General features: G+C 43.7%; 1 protein-coding gene and 1 pseudogene across 4 annotated transcripts in view; one reads left to right on the top strand and one right to left on the bottom strand.

Moving 5' to 3' along the window:
• Positions 1 to 3568: 3568 nt before the first annotated feature.
• vps4a (vacuolar protein sorting 4 homolog A) overlaps positions 3569 to 22953 on the bottom strand; it is a 73474-nt gene continuing 54089 nt past the window's right edge. For 3 of the 4 annotated variants that reach the window (XM_086073613.1, XM_086073615.1, XM_086073616.1), the window contains one exon: positions 3569 to 5316. In XM_086073613.1, coding sequence (XP_085929739.1) covers positions 5215 to 5316 — 102 coding nt within the window. In that variant the 3' untranslated portion in view covers positions 3569 to 5214. The remainder of the gene's footprint in view (positions 5317 to 22953) is intronic. The other variant, XR_015094595.1, reaches the window with a different exon arrangement.
• Positions 17458 to 18852, top strand: LOC147176467 (uncharacterized; annotated as a pseudogene).

Genomic DNA, 22953 nt, shown 5'->3' with positions numbered 1-22953 from the left:
GTGGCTCAATGAATATTAAAGGGGACAGCGGGCATCCCTGTCTTGTGCCTCTCTGTAGAGTAAAACTCTGAGATATAATCCCATTAGTAGTAACTGTAGCTTTAAGAGAATCATATAATACTGACACCCAGTGACTTCCCAAAGCCTAATTTATTTAAAACAGCAAAGAGGAAGGACCAGTTAACTTTGTCGAAGGCTTTTTCTGCATTCAACGATATAATAACTGCCTTTTTATCATGCCGATGTGACCTGCTAATAAGGTTAAAGAGCCTCCTAATATTATTAGTAGAGTGACGACCTTTAATAAAGCCCGTTTAGTCGCTATGAATGATTGTCGAGATTTCTGTTTCTAGTCTAGATGCGAAAGCCTTAGCAATAATTTTAATATCAGTGTTAATTAGTGAAATCGGACGGTAACTTGAGAGAAGGGTGGGGTCTTTTTCTGGCTTTAATAAAAGTTTAATTGCTGCTGTATTGATTTGTGGAAGTATGTAACCATCAGTTTTAATTTCTGTTACTACTCTTAAGAATAATGGAGTAAGCATTAACCAAAAGTGCTTAAAAAATATAGCCGGATAACCATCCGGGCCAGGTGCTTTGCCATTAGGCATACTATCTAGAGCACTGTACATCTCGTTTATAGTAAGTGGCACATCTAACATATCTTTATATTCAGTAGTTAACTGAGGTAATTTTAAGCTACTGAGGAATGCCTCAATATGCTCGTCGCCAGGAATCTGTTGTGTCCAGAATAAGTTGTTTGGATGTGCCACGGTGAAAAACCACAGAGAAGAAAGTGGTTGCGTTTCCTTGTTTAATTCAGCCTCGTGAACAATAGCAACAGCTCCACTCCGTTTGCTCTACTGGCGGTCTCAAAATTAACAGTGCTTCATATGGAAACTTTGTGCCCTCTTGAGGCAACTTGCTGTTACAACACCCATGTAACTATATTTCTGCAAACACCACAGATCTTAGCAGTCGAATGTAGTCCATTTTGTTGTCCAGCGATCGCACGTTAGCCAGGAGTATAGATGGTATGGCTGGGCAAGTTGGATTACCTGCTAGCCTAGCCCTGATACCTCCGCGCTTACCCCTCTTCTGCTTCCTTGCACACCGCCACCGGCGTCTCTTCTTCGTAGTTGGAGTAGCGGACGAGTCCGGTGTGGGGGCAGGCTGGCGGAGCAGTCCGAGCTCTTTTAGCAACTTTCCTTTCAGTGATCCAAAAACACTGCAAATGTCGTTTTTCTAAATGCTTGACTGTATTTGTAAAATCTTCGGACAAACAAAACACCGAACTTTCAGGAGAGCGAGAGGTCGCTGCATCTGCACGCGCCACCATCATCATTTTTGCTATTAGTAGGTTGCCTTGGTCCCTGTCACCCGCAAATGGCAGGGGCATACTGTATAGAAATATATATATTGTGGTGAGATTTAGTTATATTTTGTCTTCATGAGCATATTTGGTATTGAAGTAATCCAAAAGTGATCAAGTTACATTACTTTAATATCATGGTACTTGGATTACGTTACTAACTACATTATTAGCAGGTAACTTCTAACTGTAACAGAATACATTTTAAAAGTAACCCACCCAACCCTGGTTGCTATTAGCTAGCTTACTAACGTGTGTGTCTGCACAGAAAAAAGGAGCCTCATGGAGTAAGTCTTATGGACATAAGATTGTTTTAGCAAACAAAAGCTCCATTTTAAAGTATTTGTATTAAAGACAAGAAGTAAAAAAGCAGACACAAACAGTGCTAAAGTCAATTTGTTTTGTTAATATGTTTCATATGTGTCTGCACTTCACCAATACACAGACTTGTACATGCATTAATATTTTATAGATTCAAGCTCGTTTCTTTTTTTGTGTATGTGAATGTATTTTTTTTTTTTAAAGAACAGTACAGAAAAACAAACCTTCTGTATTAAGTTAAAGCAGAACAAAGCAGCATTTGGCTTTCGTTGATTATGGCGGCACCTTTGGATAAAACCGGTACAGTATTTTTTTTCCCTTGAATTTCCCTTGAAAGAATCACATTTCCCATATGGACAAACGCTGACCATCGTGAAATCCGGATGTCCCAGGCGCACGCAGTTTGACTAAATTACATTGTTTCCAGTGGCTATTTTCTATTTTTTCTTTATACAGCACTGTAACGTTTCTCAAGCATGTTAATAGCAGACGGTGGTTGTGATCTGGTCTTCTTTAATGTACACACACAAACGCTATGCTCCCCTGCCTTCCCGCGATGCATTCACAAGCATTCGTAAACAAAAAAGCACACAACTTTTGAGTGTTGCGTGGCGTGTTGCGCGTCAGTGTGGAAGGGCAAACTGCTGGCTATTTATTGCTACCATGCAATTTTCCGATAGCTAACATTAGCATAATTATTTAGATTTTTGAACATGGAACGCTACCTACTACAAAGAGCCAATTCCCCACAAAGGCAGCGTCGGTTGGAAAGCAGACGCCAACGAGTGAAATCCTGTACTGTGCTTTTTACACATCCAGGTAGGCTTTTAATCATCATTATTATTGTTGCCTCAGACAAAAATCTTCGTTTCTTGGGGTGTTTTGTAGCTTCTGCATGATAACAGTAATCGTGCGTAGACGTTTGACTCGACCTACGTCTGGAAGCACTGGGGAAAGGACATATGCCGTAAAGTAGTCTGCACGGTTGTAGTTTTTTTTTGTGTGTGGTAGAGTTCACACCATCCACCTCAAAGTTATTAAGTGCCAGTAAAAATGATACAGACCCCCTAGATCATGACAAAGGTTTCATTAAGCTGTAAATCAATGTTTCATCAGGAGAATTATGAAGATATGAATTGAAGGTTGAAAAGTTATTTAGAGGGGATTTAAAGTCTACTAATGTATTTTATGTTGTGTGTTTCATTTAAAAGAAAAATTCCAAAACAAGTCCAAGGTCCATTTTTGTTAATTCTCACTGTAAACTGTGGGGAGCTGGTTTACTCCAGAAACATGCATACTGTCCATGCGTATGATGAGGAGCTGTTGTATCAAAAAGAGTACCTGTCTCAAGAAATTAGGGTTGGGATATGATTATATTTTAAGTCATTTTCTCCTTTGCATAACTTTTATTAGATTTGGTTTACTCACTGACAATTTTTGGAGCGGGAAGTACCCCCAAACCACGACAAGCTACCTATCACATACCCCCCCTCTTTGTAGCACCCGAGCGCCCCTCAACGTACTTATAGCACCCCTAAACCACTGACTGCCTGATTTGAAATGAGCGGCAGCTTGTCTCATCTACCGTCACGTGTGCATTGGGCATTGCTCAGCTACCTGTTCAATGTACGTTCGGCTTTGCTTGGGTGTTCGGGCTCTGAGAAATAGGTCGAACTCTGAGGCCTTTTTTACTCTAATTTTCTGGTCTAAGTGTATGAGTTGCGAGACGTGAACTCTGAGGTTCCACTGTATTTTGAACATTAAGCTGAATTTCCATATTGTGTACACTGTACAGTATTTGCTGCAAGTTTTCCTCCCCATTATCCTCAGATTGATTGCCCCCCAAAATAAAGTAAATGTCAGAAATGCAGAATATAGCTGATATTTACAAGTTTATTGAATCTTGATGATACAGACCATGTCAAAAAGGGTTAGGGTTAGTCCAAACTATTGAAATGTAGGTTTTTATTAATGCACCTTAAATTAGCAGTAATATTCACATGACCAGTCGCCCAATGGGGTGGTGGGCAAACATAGTCCTCGAGGGTCAGATTCCTGCAGGTTTTGTAGCTCCAACGTAACTGATCCCAATCAACAGGAGCGTTATCAGGCTTATGCAGAGCTTGATGATGAGCTAATCATATATCAGCTGTGTTGGAGAATGGAAACATCCAAAACTTGCAGGACTCCGGCCCTGAAGGACCACGTTTTTCCACCTCTGCTACAGGGACAATTAATGACCCTTGACTGAGTTGGACCTCCATCATGAATACAATGATGCTCTCACAGCATACTATCTCCATCACTTGCAGATAAGCTTATATCCTGAACAGAGCTGGATTGGATTATTGGTACCATGAGAGCTCAATCTTCAGTCAGTATACGGTAGCTGACAACACAATAAATGACAGTGAAATAGTTTGCAGATAGTCCAGAGCAGTGACATGTGTCTAAGAGCCTTCACCAAGAGATGGGGGACTTGGGCATTCACCATGACTCATCAACGAAATAACTGTTTATTCTGTAGGAATAAATGAGCAAAATCAAACACTGTATGGTGTAGGATCAGGTTTTTTAGGAAATAAACTGTCTAAATAAACCATCAACAAATAAAGATTGTTTCTATTAGAAACAAAAAGTGTTACTAATTTATATCTTTTAGGACACTGGTTCTTAGCCCAGGTCCTTGAGAACCCTTATCCAGTTTTCCATGTCTCTCTAGACATGGAAACACAGCTCAGGATCGTTATCAGGCTTCATGCAGAGCTTGCTGATTAGCTGTCGTTTGAAACACCTGTGTTGCTTGTGGGAGACATGGACAACAGGCTGGATAGGGGTACTCAAGGACCACGGCTGAGAAACACTACTTTAGGAAAGCTGATATGAAGACCATGTGACATAAAATACGCAATGTAATGTCCAATGTTTGAATGGTCAATAACAGCTTTTAGGCATTTCACCATATATAATTTCATCAAAGAGACAAACTTAGCTACAGATTTTTAGTATCAATGTTTAAAAGTATCAGCCAGTAACAGTAAAATGCTGAAACGCATAGACATAGTAGAGGCAGCAATGATCTACAAATGACACTCAAATTAAATAACTAAATAATACGATGACATGTACATTAAGCAAACTTTTTTGATTTTTTGTTGTCATTATTCTTCAAACCAACCAAAATGGCAACAAAATGTACAATCCTTCCGTTACCCTTCGTAAAAGTCAAAGTGTGTTGTACTGTAGCGGCAGCTTTTTAATGGTGCATCATCTAAAATAGGGAGTCACACCAAGTTTTCTGTTGCAGCATTTGGCCAGTACTTTCTCTAAGAATTCCAAACAAGTAGCGTGGATGAATCTCTGGGCGAAATCCATTGTTGCGGGGCTTTCTCTTGTGAAATCCAAGAGAGGCAATGAACCAATGGAGAGAAGGCTATAAGAGGGATGGTACGATGATGAGAATGGCAGAGGTGTGTTTCTAGGAGCAGTTTGACGTATTTATGGTTGGGGAAATCATTCACTCAGCCCTCCATCCCAAAGTCCTCTGTGAACTTCTTGACCTTGAGCAGATCTTCAGTGTTGACTGTTGGACGAGTGGTGGAAAGGGACCGCAGCATGTCTGACTGCAAGTGGAAAGCACAAAAAAAAAAAAAACATTATTTTTGTCTTGTTACGTGTTATTCTATTCCTATTCACACACTAATTAGCAAGTGTGATGCGTCTACACAAGTGAAAAAAAAAAGTCAACAATTATTGACAGCCACAATGCATCACATTTGGAAATCAGGCTACATTCACACTGCAGGCAAATGCGATCCAGATCAGATTTTTTTGCCCAAATGCGACCTGTATCTGACTTTTTTGTCAGTCTGAACGGCTCAATTACAATTTTTTCACATCCGACCTGGGTCACTGTCATATGTGGATCCTAGATCGTATACGTATCTGATTTTTTGCAATGCGACCGCAGTCTAAAGGGCCTAGACGTCATCAAAAGTCCAATATGCACTCCATGCGGGCGGGGTCATTAAGCTTGATTTATGCTTGACGCATCCGTGACTTTAATTTAATCCCACTTGAAACAAAGTATAAAGCTGACATTTGTGGTGGTGATATTAGTAATTTAAACACGCTGACGGCTCATTTATTACGCGTGGCGATGACGTGATGTCATCGTTAGGGAAATAAAAAAAAGGAGAGGTCTCCGTGAGATGAGGCGCTGAAGAGGCTCGCCTCATTTTCACAAAATATTATTTCTACCTCCTCCTGCACTCCTCTGTAAATATGAGATGGTAAAAATATGAGCTCCAACGACGGACTTATAAAAGTCCGTGGCCCTGACACGCTGCTGGACCATACATATTTACTTCCGCAAACAGCGTTGTGAGTGACGTTGTATCTTCTTCTACGCAGGCGGGTCACTTTAGGGACGCATTACGTCCACACAGCAGACAGACTGAGGTCGCAATTAATAGGTGAACGCTTACTCAAAAAAATCTGATTTCACCAAAAAGTTGGAATTCAGCATTAAGACCTGCAGTGTGAACGTAGCCTTTCATATGTGGTCCTAGATCGGATACGTATCTGAATTTTTGCAATGCGACCGCAGTCTGAATGGCCAGGTCGCATATATCCAACCTCGACGTCATCAAAAGTCTAATATTCGCTTCATGCGGTGGCATTAAGCTTGTTTTATGCTTGACGCATCAGCGAGGTCCGCACGGCTCAGGAGAATTACGTGAATCGGCAAAGTTGTTTCGAGTAACATGTGGCTTTATTGACTTTAATTTAATCCCACTTGAAACATGAAGTATAAAGATGACATTTGTGGTGGTGATATTAGTAATTTAGCCACGCAGACGGCTCATTTATTACGCGTGGCAATGATGTGACGTCATCGTTAGGGAGAGGAAAAAAAGGAGAGGTCACCGTGAGATGAGGCGCTGAACAGGCTCGCCTCATTTTCACAAAACATTATTTCTACCTCCTTCTGCATCACTCCTCTGTAAAAATATGAGCCCCGACGATGGATTTATAAAAGTCCGTGGCCCTGACCTGGACCATACGTATTTACTTCCGCAAACAGCGTTGTGAGTGACATTGTATCCTCTGCTGCACATGCGGGTCACTTTGGGGACGTCCACACAGCAAACAGACTGAGTTCGCAATTAATAGGTAATTTTATTACTTTTCTGTAAATAAATACATTTACATTAGTGATGCACCGAACATTCGGCCACAGAAAATTTTCAGCCGAAAATGGCTATTTTTGCCATTTTCGGCTTTTGGCCAAAATACAAATTAAAGCCGAAAGAATACAGCCGAAATAGGATGTTGTGCAAAAAAACGCTGCAAGCAAGTATCTGTTTGAATTAAACAGCGAACGCAGGGGTGAGTGTCCGTCTCGCTTCTCGCTGGCTTTTCACCGTGTGAATTTGCACCGGTCGGTCGCAGCAGCTCTCGGGGTCATTGCGCACACCGGAGGAGAGGGTCGTTGCTTGGTGTACAACATTTAAGCGAGTCGAAAAAAGACAGAACTGCCGTGTACTGCAGTACAGGTGAGCCACTCTTTCTCCTGCAGCGCCTTCCCTTTTTTTCTTATAAGAGCCCCTCGAACACTTCCACTTTTTCACCGCCATCCCGGTGGCCGCATTAAATACTTTAGCTAATGCTAGCACTATTGCTATCAACAGTTTTAAACGCGGTAACACTTAACGCTATCTCTGGGTAGCGACAGACCTGTACAGGACGCTTTGTGTGACTTTGCAGTCCGTTCCCGAAGCCGATTAGCTGGTGCGAACAAATGTATTTATCTATTTTGAAACGTTGATGAATAGGTGAAATGCGAATGTGCGAATTTTAAGTGCGCCGCAGCTTGTCCCGTGCCCGCCTGTGCGAACTACATTGACTATTAAGTGCATTCGCACTGCCAGAAAATGCTCAACCCTCGTTTGGTGTTTAATGTACACATTACAACATGTCTGCGTTGTGGGCACATATAAATTTATATTGTCCTTTGTTAAAATGACAGTGCTAAATAAATATTTTATAATAATATTATAATTTTAATTCCGTTCCGTTCCGTCTTCAATTCCGCTTATCCGGGGTCGGGTCGCGGGGGCAGCAGCTTTAGCAGGGAAGCCCAGACTTCCCTCTCCCTAGCCACTTCAGCCAGCTCCTCCGATGGGATCCCAAGGCGTTCCCAGGCCAGCCGTGAGACGTAGTCTCTCCAGCGTGTCCTGGGTCGTCCCCGGGGCCTCCTGCCGGTAGGACATGCCCGGAACACCTCCCCAGGGAGGCGCCCAGGAGGCATCCGAACCAGATGCCCCAGCCACCTCAACTGGTTCCTCTCAACGTGGAGGAGTAGCGGCTCGACGCTGAGTCCCTCCCGAATGACCGAGCTTCTCACCCTATCTCTAAGGGAGAGCCCGGCTACCCTGCGGAGGAAACTCATTTCGGCCGCTTGTATCCGGGATCTTGTTCTTTCGGTCACGACCCACAGCTCGTGACCATAGGTGAGGACAGGAACGTAGATCGACCGGTAAATCGAGAGCTTTGCCTTTCGGCTCAGCTCCTTCTTCACCACAACGGACCGATACAGCGTCCGCATCACTGCAGACGCTGCACCGATCCGTCTGTCGATCTCCCGCTCTAACCTACCCTCACTCGTGAACAAGACCCCAAGATACTTGAACTCCTCCACTTGGGGCAGGACCTCATCCCCGACCCGCAGAGAGCACTCCACCCTTTTCCGACTGAGGACCATAGTCTCGGATTTGGAGGTGCTGATCCTCATCCCAACCGCTTCACACTCGGCTGCAAACCGCTCCAGTGAGAGCTGGAGATCACGGCTTGAAGAAGCCAGCAGCACCACATCATCTGCAAAAAGCAGAGATGCAATGTTGAGGCCACCAAACCGGACCCCCTCGACACTCCGGCTGCGCCTAGAAATTCTGTCCATAAAAATTACGAACAGAATCGGTGACAAAGGGCAACCTTGACGGAGTCCGACCCTCACAGGAAACGAATTCGACTTACTGCCGGCAATGCGGACCAAACTCTGACATCGGTCGTACAGGGACCGAATAGCCCGTATCAGGGGGCCCGGTACCCCATACTCCCGAAGCACCCCCCACAGGACTCCCCGAGGGACACGGTCAAACGCCTTCTCCAAGTCCACAAAACACATGTGGACTGGTTGGGCGAACTCCCACGCACCCTCAAGGATCCTGCTGAGGGTGTAGAGCTGGTCCACTGTTCCACGGCCGGGACGAAAACCACACTGCTCCTCCTGAATCCGAGATTCAACTTCCCGACGGATCCTCCTCTGCAGCACCCCCGAATAGACCTTACCTGGGAGGCTGAGGAGTGTGATCCCTCTAAAGTTGGAACACACCCTCCGGTCCCCCTTCTTAAAAAGAGGAACCACCACCCCGGTCTGCCAATCCAGAGGCACTGTCCCTGATGTCCACGCGATGTTGTAGAGACGTGTCAACCACGACAGCCCCACTACATCCAGAGCCTTTAGGAACTCCGGGCGAACCTCATCCACCCCCGAGGCCCTGCCACCGAGAAGCTTTCCAACCACTTCAGTGACTTCGACCCCAGAGATAGGGGGGCCCACCTCAGAGTCCCCAGACCCTGCTTCCTCAAAGGAAGGCGTGTTGGTGGAATTGAGGAGGTCTTCGAAGTATTCTCCCCACCGATTCACGACGTCCCAAGTCGAGGTCAACAGCACCCCATCTCCACTATACACAGTGTTAATGGCGCACTGCTTTCCCCTCCTGAGACGCCGGATGGTGGACCAGAATTTCCTCGAAGCCGTCCGGAAGTCGTTCTCCATGGCCTCACCGAACTCCTCCCATGTCCGAGTTTTTGCCTCAGCGACCACCGAAGCCGCATTCCGCTTGGCCAGCCGGTACCTGTCAGCAGCCTCCGGAGTCCCACAGGCCAAAAAGGCCCAATAGGACTCCTTCTTCAGCTTGACGGCATCCCTTACCGCTGGTGTCCACCAGCGGGTTCGAGGATTGCCGCCCCGACAGGCACCAACCACCTTACGGCCACAGCTCCGATCGGCCGCTTCAACAATGGAAGCACGGAACATGGTCCATTCGGACTCAACGTCCCCCGCCTCCCCCGGGACAACGGAGAAGCTCTGCCGGAGGTGGGCGTTGAAACTCTTTCTGACAGGGGATTCTGCCAGACGTTCCCAGCAGACCCTCACAATCCGTTTGGGCCTGCCTGGTCGGACCAGCATCTTACCCCGCCATCGGAGCCAACACACCACCAGGTGGTGATCAGTTGACAGCTCCGCCCCTCTCTTAACCCGAGTGTCCAACACATACGGCCGCAAATCCGATGACACGACTACAAAGTCGATCATCGAACTGCGGCCTAGGGTGTCCTGGTGCCAAGTGCACATGTGGACACCCTTGTGCTTGAACATGGTGTTCGTTATGGTCAGTCCGTGACGAGCACAGAAGTCCAACAACAAAACACCGCTCTGGTTTCGATCGGGGGGGCCGTTCCTCCCAATCACGCCCCTCCAGGTCTCACTGTCATTACCCACGTGAGCGTTGAAGTCCCCCAGCAGAACGAGGGAGTCCCCGGGGGGAGCGCTCTCCAGCACACCCTCCAAGGACTCCAGAAAGGGTGGGTACTCTGAGCTGTTGTTCGGTGCATAAGCACAAACAACAGTCAGGACCCGTCCCCCCACCCGTAGGCGGAGGGAGGCTACCCTCTCGTTCACCGGGGTAAACCCCAACGCACAGGCGCCCAGCCGGGGGGCAATGAGTATGCCCACACCTGCTCTGCGCCTCTCACCGTGGGCAACTCCAGAGTGGAAGAGGGTCCAGCCCCTCTCGAGAGGATTGGTACCAGAACCCAAGCCGTGTGTGGAGGTGAGTCCGACTATATCTAGTCGGAACTTCTCAGCCTCGCACATCAGCTCGGGCTCCTTCCCTGTCAGAGAGGTGACATTCCATGTCCCCAGAACTAGCTTCAGTAGCCGAGGGTCGGACCGCCAAGGCCCCCGCCTTTGGCTGCCACCCAGCTCACTGCGCACCCGACCCCTTTGGCCCCTTCCACCGGTGGTGAGCCCATGGGAGGGGGGACCCACGTTGCCTTTTCGGGCTGTGCCCGGCCGGGCCCCATGGGTGTAGGCCCGGCCACCAGACGCTCGTCTTCGAGCCCCACCTCCAGATAATAATAATTTTAATTAATTATAATAAATGCAATGATAAAAAAAATTGGCATATTTTTTTTCTGCGTTTTGTCTTTCAGCCAAGCATTTTTCATTCCCGGTTTTCGGTTTCGGCAAAAAACTTTCATTTCGGTACATCCCTAATTTACATTTATACAAATAAAATATGATCAACAGTTGTACGTGATCATGTAGTGGCTAGGGCAGGGGTCGGCAACCCAACAAACATTGGACCAAAAAGACAAAAAACTAATCTGTCAGGCGCCACAAAAAAAAAAAAGCCGTACATATAAGCTTTATAATGAAAGCAACACATGCTCTAAGAGTCTATATTAGCGTACAATCAAAATGAGCAATTATGATTAAATATTTTGTAGATCTTGGCAAGCCTCGCGTTTGTATTGTATTGAAAACAACTTTGCATTGAAGCAGACCATGCCTAGCACAGATAGAAGAATAGTGTACGAGATTAAATATTTGCACCCACTGAACAGCTAATATCGACGTTCCAATCTCCTCCTCCCACTTCCGTTTTACAGTCGAGCAATTGAGGATCGAGGGATCCCAAGGATAGATAGATTAGATATGGCGCGCCTCTGAGCAGGGTCTCGGGTGAGCACTTGGTCAGCCCAGGACCCTTGGGACTGGTTTGGGACGTTAGAATAAGTAGATTGTTCTACATAAAAGTCACTAATCCGCGCCAGGCCTTTGCATCGCCAACTGGCAAAAGTAGGGTCAGAACTGGACGATGTTAAAAGGTGATTCTTGACAATAGGAGCAAGAGTTGATGGTTCAACCAACCCATAATTTTTACGGAATTAAGTCCAATTTTCAAAGCACAGGGGAACATTGTTCAGAGAGACATTTTGCACCCTATGTACACTCTATAATGCTTTAGCTAAAGTACGGTTCTACGTTAAGCCTTTTCAAGTGGTGGCCCTGCCAGAACCAGCACTGGCCCTGTATATTGCTAGCCTTGGGCCGATACCGCACATCAGAATTTGGTCAATTTAACATTTTTCAAATCAATACTATTAATCACCCTCACGTGTATATATATATTTTTTGTTTATTTATTTTAAAAATGATTCACCAAGCTCAAGTGTTGAAAATTGCTTTCTTTGAAGATGCAATGTCAATGATTGAACAAACATTCCGTTTTTGAGGATGACGGTAACACAGCACATCACCAGAACTCGCCACTTCATCACCGCAAACACGACACCACTTGGCAAAAAAAAGGTAGCTGAAATAAGAAAAAATAAGAGAATAAATATAATGATTCCTAATAAGAGACAAAGTAATTCACAATTAGTAAAACATAACTCTAAAACATTGTATATTATATATTAAAGTGTTGATTTTATTGATCAAATTTCTAGGGCCATTTGTATTTTTAACGGTGTCCTGACACCATGTACAATACACAATAAAATGAATTTGAAAAACTAAATACTTAAATAAAAGTAAAATATCTAGTGAACATTTTATAAGTCACATTCAAAATATGTGGTTGTACAAGTTTTTTTTCAAGGCAAGTCCAAATAATTCAATTTAATACAACAGCGTGCGTAAACTAGCTCCCATTTAACCGGTTACCACACAAACTGCAGTGTCTCCGTCTTAACACTTAGTGGCACACTGGGTTGCACCCACATAATGACGTACTTCACAGAAAGCCGAAGAAGAGAGCCGCTAAAGGATTCGTTAGCGTCATGTGTTACCTTCAAATCGAAACTGTTAATAATGCATAAAGATGAATAAAAGACTAATTGCTGAGAATGCTGCCAGATTATCAAACTCAATGACTGCTACAGGCACAGACAGCAACCCCCACCCAATTAAGAACTATTTGTGGCGATCAAAGGCTTTTATCTGCCATGAACCGAATGCAACAAGCTAGATGCTATGCTAACCGCTACGAACTACCCGCCTACCCAAACAACATTGACTACAATACAAACGCACCCCCTTTGCTTTTGGTGTGGACCTTTTTCAGCATGCAGACAGTAGAAACAACAACACAACAGTATTTTTCTTTTCTTTTCTACGGACAGTTCTCGGAATGGACGTGCCGGATATAAGAATTTAAGACTTGGGTGAATCAAATTTTAGACCTGGGATGAAAATATGTGTGTGTTTTTTAAAGAAATTTTAGGCCTAACATTTTTGAGCTTTTGAATTATAGACTTTTTAAGACTTTTTTAGACCCCGCCAAATTGTTTTGAGTCAGCGCTCACAAGCACAGTGCGCGCGCACACACACACACACTGTCAAACAGACTCGAAGTGGACTCAGTGGAGCTAGTGGGCTCAGAGCCATCTACGGCACTCTTTTCGCACTATTTCATTGCTTTTGGATGAATGGATGGATGGATTGATCGGTATCGCCAGGAGCTTAGAGAGACTGGCGACCGGAATGAAATACCCGTTTTGAGCAAGACCAGATGACGGAGTCTCTCAAGATCTTCCGTGCAGCCATAGTGACGAAGCTTATGTGCATCATGTAAGACTTACTCTTACTTAATTTGTTTCCTTCTTTTAGGAGAGGATTGATTAGATCACTTGGAAAACAACCTTTGTTTAAGTCCATGTTTTACATTATAAAAAACAATAATAATAAAATATGAATAGTAAAACAATTATCTTGTCCAACATGTACTTAGTGTGAAATCTGAGCTTGTTTAATGGAACTCCAACCTGCTGTATTTGCAAGGAGCCATTCCGCTTACTATACAGTGCTGGCTTGGCAGATATAATTTTTGTATTTTTCTTTTAAATACACAGTAACAATAACAACTAGAGCTGCAAGCCACTTTGGGGTACTTGCATGTTGGGGTACTGGCACATTGGTATTATAATTTTTTTGTTGAAAATGGCACCCTTTATATAACAACTATAACCTTTATATATAACCTTTAATATGGATTATTATTTTTTTAATGATGCTAGGTGTGATGAGTGTGTAAAGTTTCAGTTATGTTTCGGTTCTGTGGGGTTGGGTTTTTGTTTGATTTAGGGTGTTCTTGTCTTTTGTCTGTGTGATCAGTGTTTTGTTTTGTGTTCCTTGTTTCTCCCCTTGTCTCGTCATGTGTAACCACCTTCCCCTGTGGTCAACCAATCATTGCCCTCACCCACTTGTGTCTTGTCCAGGTGTGTCTTGTTGAGTCAATCAGTGTGTCAACAACTGTCAACAATGGAGGATTGCCGTGTTGTAGTTGTTTTGTGCAGCCTCCTTAGCTTGCTAATGCAGCAAAATATTTTGCTTCTTTATTCCCACGTTCAACAAGCGGTGTTGTACTTGAATCACCCGCCATTGTCACTTCTCCTGTGTTTGACTTTTTCATGCTGTTTTGATACATGTAAAGCCATGTTTGTTCTGTAGATTGCAATTAAGTCAGAAAAAAATGTGTTTGTCTTCTTCGCTGATTCTTCTTCTACGCTTTCCGTTAGCTCCCTGTGGCTGCGCTACAGCGCCACTCCAGACTTGGCATATACATTACAGCTGTTAAACGTCCTCAGGATCTCCTTTTGGACACACGCCAGTCTTGAACTGCTTCTGTGTGTACGAGATTTGTTTGAGGAACAAAACCGGCTTTGCTTCCATCTGGACGGGGCCTCAGTCTGCTGTATTTGTTCAGTCCATTTGGATGCATTGTTGTCGTCATTGTTGGTGTTACGTGTGGGAAGTTGTGTGTTAAGTCAAGCCAAGTCACTCCTCATTAAGGCAAGTCCGTTCCTGTTACGTCACACTCTGTCAAGTCCAGTCTAGTCAAAATCTTGGGTTTTCCTGCCCACTTGGTCTTGTCAATAAATCACCACGTTTACACATTCCCTCTGCCTGTTCACTGTGCCTCCTTGCAATTGGATCCGCATCTTAGACTCTACCACAAAACCCTAAGACTCTCAAATCAGTTCTTTTTTTTTTTGATGAACAACGAACTGTGGCGGCAACAGCGTTTTATGAAAAATCACAAAGTTCACGTTTCAACATTATGAAGGCTTAACACTCAGTAGGAGGCACTACAATGAATATATTTTTTGAAGATGTCTTCAGGCCTGGACTGTCATAAAATATGGGCACTTTTGAGAAGATAAGGTCATTTGGGTGAAGTTACAGCAGGTTTTATTGTCACGGTGAATCATCAGACTTTGCGGCACCGTTATGGCCACGCCCTTTGCAAAAAAGTCAAAATATTCGGTCTGAGGCATGATCAACATCTTCAGGCTTTTCTGACAAAGATTCAATTGCATCAGTTCAACGGGCTTAGCGTAGCCGGTAGAAATGTAAAAAAAATATATATATAAAATAAAAATAAATGTATTGTCTTCATTAGGTGGTACTATATGAATATTATCATTAGATGTCTTCAATGGGTGGCTCTTAATATACATGTGAAGTTTGGGATTTTTTAGGGCATGTACAGGGGAGTTATTAACTCATTCAAACCCAAAAACGTGTGAAAACGTCACAACTCGCTTCCTGTTCATTTTAGCATATCTCTCCAATAGACTTTTTTGTAGGTGTTGGGCTCCTTTATATACCTCCAAATGTTCGTAGATCTTGCTTAAACGTGCAACAATACACTATAAAATATTGCTCATCACAAGTTTCATGAGTTTTTGCGCATGCTTAGGCCTTCAAAATCAGCGTTCATTTCTTGGCAATCAGTAAGTTATGTTAACATTGTTAACATTTTTACTGTTTTACTTTATATTCTAACTGTTTTGAATTTAGTTATAACTAGATGTAGGTGTAATTATGTTAACTTAATATAGCTCGATGAATTATGTTTTTGATTGTTTTCTTATCTTTCTCTCTTGCCTGGGAAAGAGAAAAATAATAAGTTTCTTTTCTACTATCCAAGGGAGTAGAGTTTGTAGGACTTTCTGTTCGGTCAAAGAAAGTCCAAGGACAAGCTGGTATACTGCTGTCGAAGTCTAATCTGATTTTGAACCTACGGGAACTTGATGAGGGAGGGGAGAGGCGATTTCCTGTGAACACTGTTTTTCAATAAATGTGCCGTGTGCTCGAGTTTGGGACACACATTTGGGACGGATCACTGCTTGGGTGACTTCAATTGTGTCATCAGAAATTTCTGAATAAACCTTGCAAGGAACCTCTTCACCAGAATCTCAACTTGGATTTATTGGAACACGTAAAAGAGTACAAAAATATAGTGTACTTTAACAAATGGTGACCCCGACGTTTTGACGTTTTACAAGCTGCGGCGTTCCCGGACGGGCGGAATTTCTGGTGCCATATTAATTCCGGTTGGTGGAGATTTTTATCCACGTAGAGAAATTCTGTCTGTTTGGAAGCGCTGCAGCCGGTTTTCGTCTTCTAAATTGACTAAATTGTATATGAGTTCTGAGTGAACAGGGATTAGTAGAGTTTTGAAGTCGTTCAGTTAACGGAGGGACGTGAAGTCCTTGATTTTGGATTTTACTACGACATTGAACTATATACGTACGTGGTGACGAGGATCTTTGTTTACGGAAGTACCGTCAAGTTGGTTTATGCGCAGCTGAAGAAGCATTAAGAGAATTTTAAGATGAGCAGGTTATTGTAGTGGATTTATTATACCACTATTGAATAATCCATAGATCCGGATATTTATTTATTTGTCGCAGAAGCGATATTTTATGTTTGTTTGTGTGTTTTTTTTATTTATTATTATTATTTATTTATTTATTTATTTTTTTGGGGGGGGCGTAATGAGCTATATTGTTGAATAATTGAATTGTGGTACTATAAGTGAGACGTCACTAAAATTGGTAAATAATACGACTTGAATATAATAATAAATACACTAAATACAAGGTAAATAATTAATACAAGTAATGGAGGGCGGTTTTGACCGCGACACCGAGTGGTTTGACCTAAAAATACTTCCGGTTCATAGTCGGAATATGTTGTTGGATGCACAAGTGAAGACTGCTTGCGAGGTATCGATCGGAGCCATGCCTTCGAAAGATAGAAGTGGTATGAATGTAAAGTTGAACGACTGGATAAAGATTTGTTGTGAAAAAGGTTGGTTCCCACCGTTACAATCTACGGTTTGCTTGATATCTTTGATGAAGGCGGTTGAGCTTGCATGTGTACGGAAACGGCGATCGCTGGATAAAATGGTACGAGAGACATTAGTATTTTCTTTAAATGGAATGAGAGCTAGACGAAATTGTAAGAAAGTGGATCAAATGATGATTAATGCTCGAAGGTTGGCTTTGGGTAGTTCTGTAAAGATCGCTCTGTTGTGATAAAATCTGGTGATGAAAAAGAGGCTAATTTGGTTGCTAATCCAACAGCTCCACCACCGTACGCGGAGCCTATAAACCCGTTTACGGATTCACTATATGATACTGCTGTTCAAATGCTGCAAAATTTGCAGGCGCCTATATTGACTGCAAATGGCGGTAATCTCAATGTGGATTGGAATGGTGAAAATTGTGATAAGAATCCTCGACGCGACTCTGTTTTGCGAGCCGCGGCTGACGGATTAGCAGCTGGCGTAACCGCCTCTGTGAAACAATTGGAGGAAATATTAGACAAAGTATTGGCTATGAAGGATGATCCGCAGGAAAAATTTAACCAGGCAGGAGCTTTTAAATTGGAATTGACTAGACACGCTGAAGTGCCACAGTTTGTTCGTAGTAAATGGCGTACGATTCTTTCTCGTTTTGAAAAAGCTGCAGACGACGAATTGATAGAAGAGAACCGTGTATTGACGGCTGAACAAGACGAATTGTTTCGGCAACGTGAACGTGAGATGACTAATGAAACTTCTAATGTATTGGCGAACAGCTATCAAATTGTAGAAATTCAGAAGAAGCTGGCCGATCTAACATGTGCCGTTAAGGCTGTTATAGCGACTAGTGACAGCGTGACTGACAGAATCCCAGACAGTACTCCTAAAAAACCTGCGACTCGTTCGACAGCAGGTTTGCAAGCACCAATGACAAAAGTTGATCCAGCCTCCGGGAATTCTGCTACCGTGTATAAGCCTTATTTACCCTCTGACTTATGCGTGCTTTTGCAGAAACTTCCCCCACTGCCGGCGGGGGGTGAAAACTGGCTGAGGTCTCTGCAGAGAGAGGTGATAGGTCAGATTTTAACAGCAAGGGATGTGCGTGCGCTCTTAACACAAGCTTGTCCTCTCTCTCAACTCGAAGTGTTGATGACTAATTCAGGAATGCTATCTTTGTGTGACGGTGAGGCACTATCACGTGATAATTATTTAACATTATTTGAAACGCTTGGTGGATTGTTCCCAATCCCGGAAATTGTCATATCTGACTTGGTGTTTGCTCCAAAAGTTGACGAGGAGGCTGCGGCATTTATTGACCGTGCTCTTGTGGAATTTTCTTTGAAGACTGGCAATTTGCCAACTGACTCTGCGCTGTATTCGCAAGTTTTTAGAGCTGCAGTGCTAAGGGGTGTACCTAAGTCTGTTGTGCAGGCCATGGACGCAAATCCGGATTTGCCTGGAGCCGAACATGCCAGATGGTTGTCTCATCTTAAACATCATTTGAGAAGGTATGCAAAAGATATCGAATCATAAAATGAAAAACATCAGAATACTGAAAAACAATTAGCGATTCTGCAATTGCAAACTTTGAAGAAAAAAGAGGAGGATTTTGTTCTTCCGGCTTCTACTGATATGTCATCACCTAATAATGTTGTAGGAGATTGTGTTCTGTATCAGTCAGTGCCTATTCCTAACCGAGACCAGTGTTTCAACTGTGGCCGTTCTGGACACTGGGCAAATACCTGCCGACAACTCCCACGTGTGAGGGGCAGAGGGAGACGACAACAGAGAGAACGCGGCTACTACCAGCAAAGGGGACGTGGCTCACAGGGCCTTTCCACACGCCCAACGTCATCACAACAGCAACAATATACACCTGTGCCTTATCAACAGCTCCTGCCGCCACCTGGTGGACAGTTTCCGCAATGACTGGATCCTGGATTCACATGTCATGGCATGCAAGAGCCGATGATTGACATGACGGTAGGCGGAACTGTTTTATCATTTATGGTAGATACTGGAGCACGTCATTCTACCATTATAACGTTGCCACCTGACAGTACGCTCACCACGGATGGTATTTCACTGGTTGGATTTAAGGGAGAACAAACTGTTCTACATATGACATCTCCGATACACACGCAGTGCTTCACACAGACTTTTTTGCACGCATTTGTATATGCTCCAAATTGTCCTGTGAATCTTTTGGGAAGGGATCTTCTCATAAGAACTGCTCCATTAATCCAGTGTGGGCCGGACGGAATTACGCTTCAGTTCCCAGATGGACATATGGCGAATCCGCCTCCAACATCTCCACCCAGTTAGCAGTGGTGCCTCAACACGCCATGACATGCACCACTGCTGACATCAACTGGGCAAAGATTGACACTGATTCCTCCGGCTGGAGGGATGCTGAGAGTTTTTGGAAACTATGGTCTTCTTGGGTGAGAAATCTAAGATCATATGACATGGTTTCTGACTGTATGCATTGCACATTATTTTATGACAGGTGTGGTGATGAGATATACAGTGAAGCATTCCGTACAGTTGTTGACAACGCCTGGGAGTTGCGTGTAGGTGATCTGTTTGCAGGAAAACCCGGCGTGGCTTTTTCTGTTAATCTGACTGAAGAACAATCTCGGTGGTGTGAGATGGCGGAACCACCTGATGAATCTGTGCTGGCATGTCATCCTCATATTTCACTGATGGTGTCATCCCAGCACACGGCGAAAGATTTGGGTCCTTTTGTCCTGGCCTGCACAAGAGCAACTGATTGGCAACACTCTATACACACAGATTTACTGTATTCCAAATCTCTTGATGCCTATTGGATTAAATCTGATTTGTTTGCCTCCATGTCTGTTTTAGAACATCAACTTTTGGATCGGCATCATGGGAGGGAGACATCTGACAGCGAGCTTGCTGGTGACATGTTGAAAACCTTGCCTGCTGCACTGTGGTCTACTGACCCGACTGATGTGGGCCTGTGTAATGTTGCTCCAGTAACTTTTGAATTAAAACCCGACTCCGTTTGGGTGCCGCAATACCCAATGAAAAATGAAGGGCGACTTGGCATCTCAGTAACAATTGATGGTTTGCTGAAAGCGGGGGTTATTTGTAAAATTGATAGGTCTACCTATAATACTCCTATTCTCCCAGTAGAAAAGAAAAATACTGGTAAATTTCGTATGGTGCATGATCTCAGAGCTATTAATGCTAAAGTTTTGACAACTGCACTCTCGGTGCCAAATCCGCATTCTGCGCTGTCACAAATTACTCCATTGCATACGCATTTCACCTGCATTGATCTTGCAAATGCATTTTTTTTGCATCCCTCTTGACCTGTCTATGCAGAAGTATTTTGCATTTACGTGGAATAATGAGTGTTACTCCTACACCCGGCTACCACAGGGTTTTGTGTTGTCTCCTGGAATTTTCAATGCTTCCCTTCGACAGCTGCTGTCACCTCTCCAACTTCCTACTGATGTTCTTTTGGTGCAATATGTGGATGATCTACTCCTAGCTGCACCATCTGAGGAGTCCTGCCTACAAGCTACACAGCTCCTGGCTTTGGTGGGTTTGAAGTGCTCCAAAGACAAACTCCAAATTGCCCGACCTCAGGTTTCCTTCTTGGGTCGACTTATATCGAAGTATGGAACAGGTATTTCTCCATCACACAAAGATGACATCTTGCACCATCCCAAACCGACAAATGTAAAACAAATGTTGGCTTTTCTGGGTCTGTGCAACTACTCCAGACATCATGTTCCGGATTTTGCGGAACTGACTCATTCTCTCAGACAATTAGTGAATGAAAAACCTGTCACATGTTCTAAATTGGACTCAAGCTGCTGAGAACTCTTTTGTTCTGCTGAAACAGTTTTTGTCACTCAGCTACGGCTCCTGTCGTCCCTGATTACACAAAGATGTTTTTTCTAGATGTTTCTGAAAAATCTACCAGTGTTTCGGCTGTTCTTTTTCAAAAAGGGGAGAATGGTAATAGACATGTTTGCCTTTATGCATCAACACCTCTTGAAAAATATGAACAGCGTCACCCTCTTTGTGGAGCTTTTGCTTCAGCACTAGCTCGCTTGATTCAGAAAACATCTCATATTGTGTTACATCACCCGCTGACAGTACGTACATCACATAGTACAGTGCAGTACGTAACCAGCCAAGCATTTACTATGACAGGGGAACGACATAGAAAGATTGAATTAGTCCTGACACAACCTCACATTTTGTTTGTACATGAGGGAATTAATATGGCAGAAGGTATGTTGGAGGGACAATCCCACTGCTGCACTCAGCGAATTTTGGAAGAGAACTCACTGAGAAATGACCTTTACGACATCCCACTGGACGACCCAGACTTGACGTTATTTACGGACAGATGTTGTTTTAAGGGAAATGAAGGACTCCAATCAGGTTTTGCTGTAACACAGATGATTGGAACAACTTTTGACCTGATAGTGGCAGACTCACAGGGCCACAGTCAGCTCAAAGAGCAGAAATAGTGGCTGTGACAACTGCATTAAAAATAGCAAAAGATAAGACTGTGAACATTTACACTGATTCTGCGTATGCGCATGTGGTTGTACACACAGCCATAAAATAATGGCAAAGAAATGACTTCATGACTGCTTCAGGGTCACCTATCAAACACCATCAAGACATTTTTGATTTCAAAGACGCCTTGCTACTGCCTAAAGCAGTAGCTGTGATAAAATGTAAAGGACATTCAAAAAAGAATGATTTTGTGTCAGAAGGAAATGATTCGGCAGAATCAACAAAACAAGCAGCGGGTTACAGCCCAACACTTCAATTGATGGTGAGCGAAGGTGAATTAGGAGACGGACAAGAAATAACCTCAGAAACAATTAAGCGGTGGCAGGAGAAGGCCAGTCCGGAAGAACAGAGTGTGTGGCTGGCAAAAGGCGGACAAAAGGATGAAGCAGGTATATGGCGGAACAATTAAAAAATCTCATTTCTGAAGCCCATGGATTATGCCATGTTGGCACAGAGGAAATAATGAGACGATTATGTAACTGGTGGCATCCTTACATGAGACAAATTGTTAAAAATGAACTGCAGGACTGCAGTGTTTGTAATAAATTTAACAGTAAAATGACATCTAAACTTCCTCCTGGTACGCACGATCCAGAAGTGACTGCTCCGGGACAAGTAATTTCAATGGATTTTACTGATATGATCAAACCAGTGGAAGGATACCGATATTTGTTGGTAATAGTGGATTCCTTTTCCGGGTGGCCGGAGGCATATCAATGTAAATCTGAAACAGCAGAGGTCATGGTAAAACATTTGATTAATCATTACATACTATCACATGGGTTTCCCAGAAAAAATAGATCAGACAATGGAACCCATTTCAAAACAAACATCTACAAGACGTAGAAAAAGCATTGGGGCTAAGACATACATTTGGGTCAGTCTATCATCCTCAATCCCAAGGACAGGTTGAGCGAATGAATAGGAATATTAAAGAAAAAATAGCTAAAGCACTGGCCTCATCAAATTTGAATTGGCTACAAGCTCTTCCTATTGCATTAATGAATGTGCAAATGTCATTAAACTCAGCTAAAGGCTGGACTCCATTTGAAGGTCACAAAAACAGACCATTTCCGGCTCCAAATGCGCCGCTGGAAGAGTCACACATTGTAGGACCTCCAGTACTAAAACAATTAGTATATACGTTCTCTAAGCTAACAAAAAAGTGGCGCCGGTTGCTCCTTTAGAAATAAATGATTGTGAATATGTGTGGTTAAAAGTGACTAAAAGAAAATGGTTTGCTCCTAGATGGACAGGACCCCACAAGGTCACGGAGAGAACATCTTGTGCAGTGCGCTTGCATAAAAAGGGGGACACTTGGTACCACCTGTCATCTACCAAGCCCGCCGGATCCGCTTCTCGGCTGAGCGATCTCACCACCTGCGGACCACCTGCCGACCCAACCTGAGGGCCAAAACTGCTGATCTAGTGATCCAGTGTCGAGCTGCCTCCTTGAGGACA

Source organism: Leptonotus elevatus, chromosome 4 (assembly GCF_054856555.1).
Source record: "Leptonotus elevatus isolate MCC_2025b chromosome 4, RoL_Lele_1.0, whole genome shotgun sequence".
In the NCBI taxonomy this organism is placed as follows: Eukaryota; Metazoa; Chordata; class Actinopteri; order Syngnathiformes; family Syngnathidae; genus Leptonotus; species Leptonotus elevatus.
Note: the sequence above shows the minus strand (reverse complement) of the source record. Positions and strands in the feature narration are given on the sequence as shown.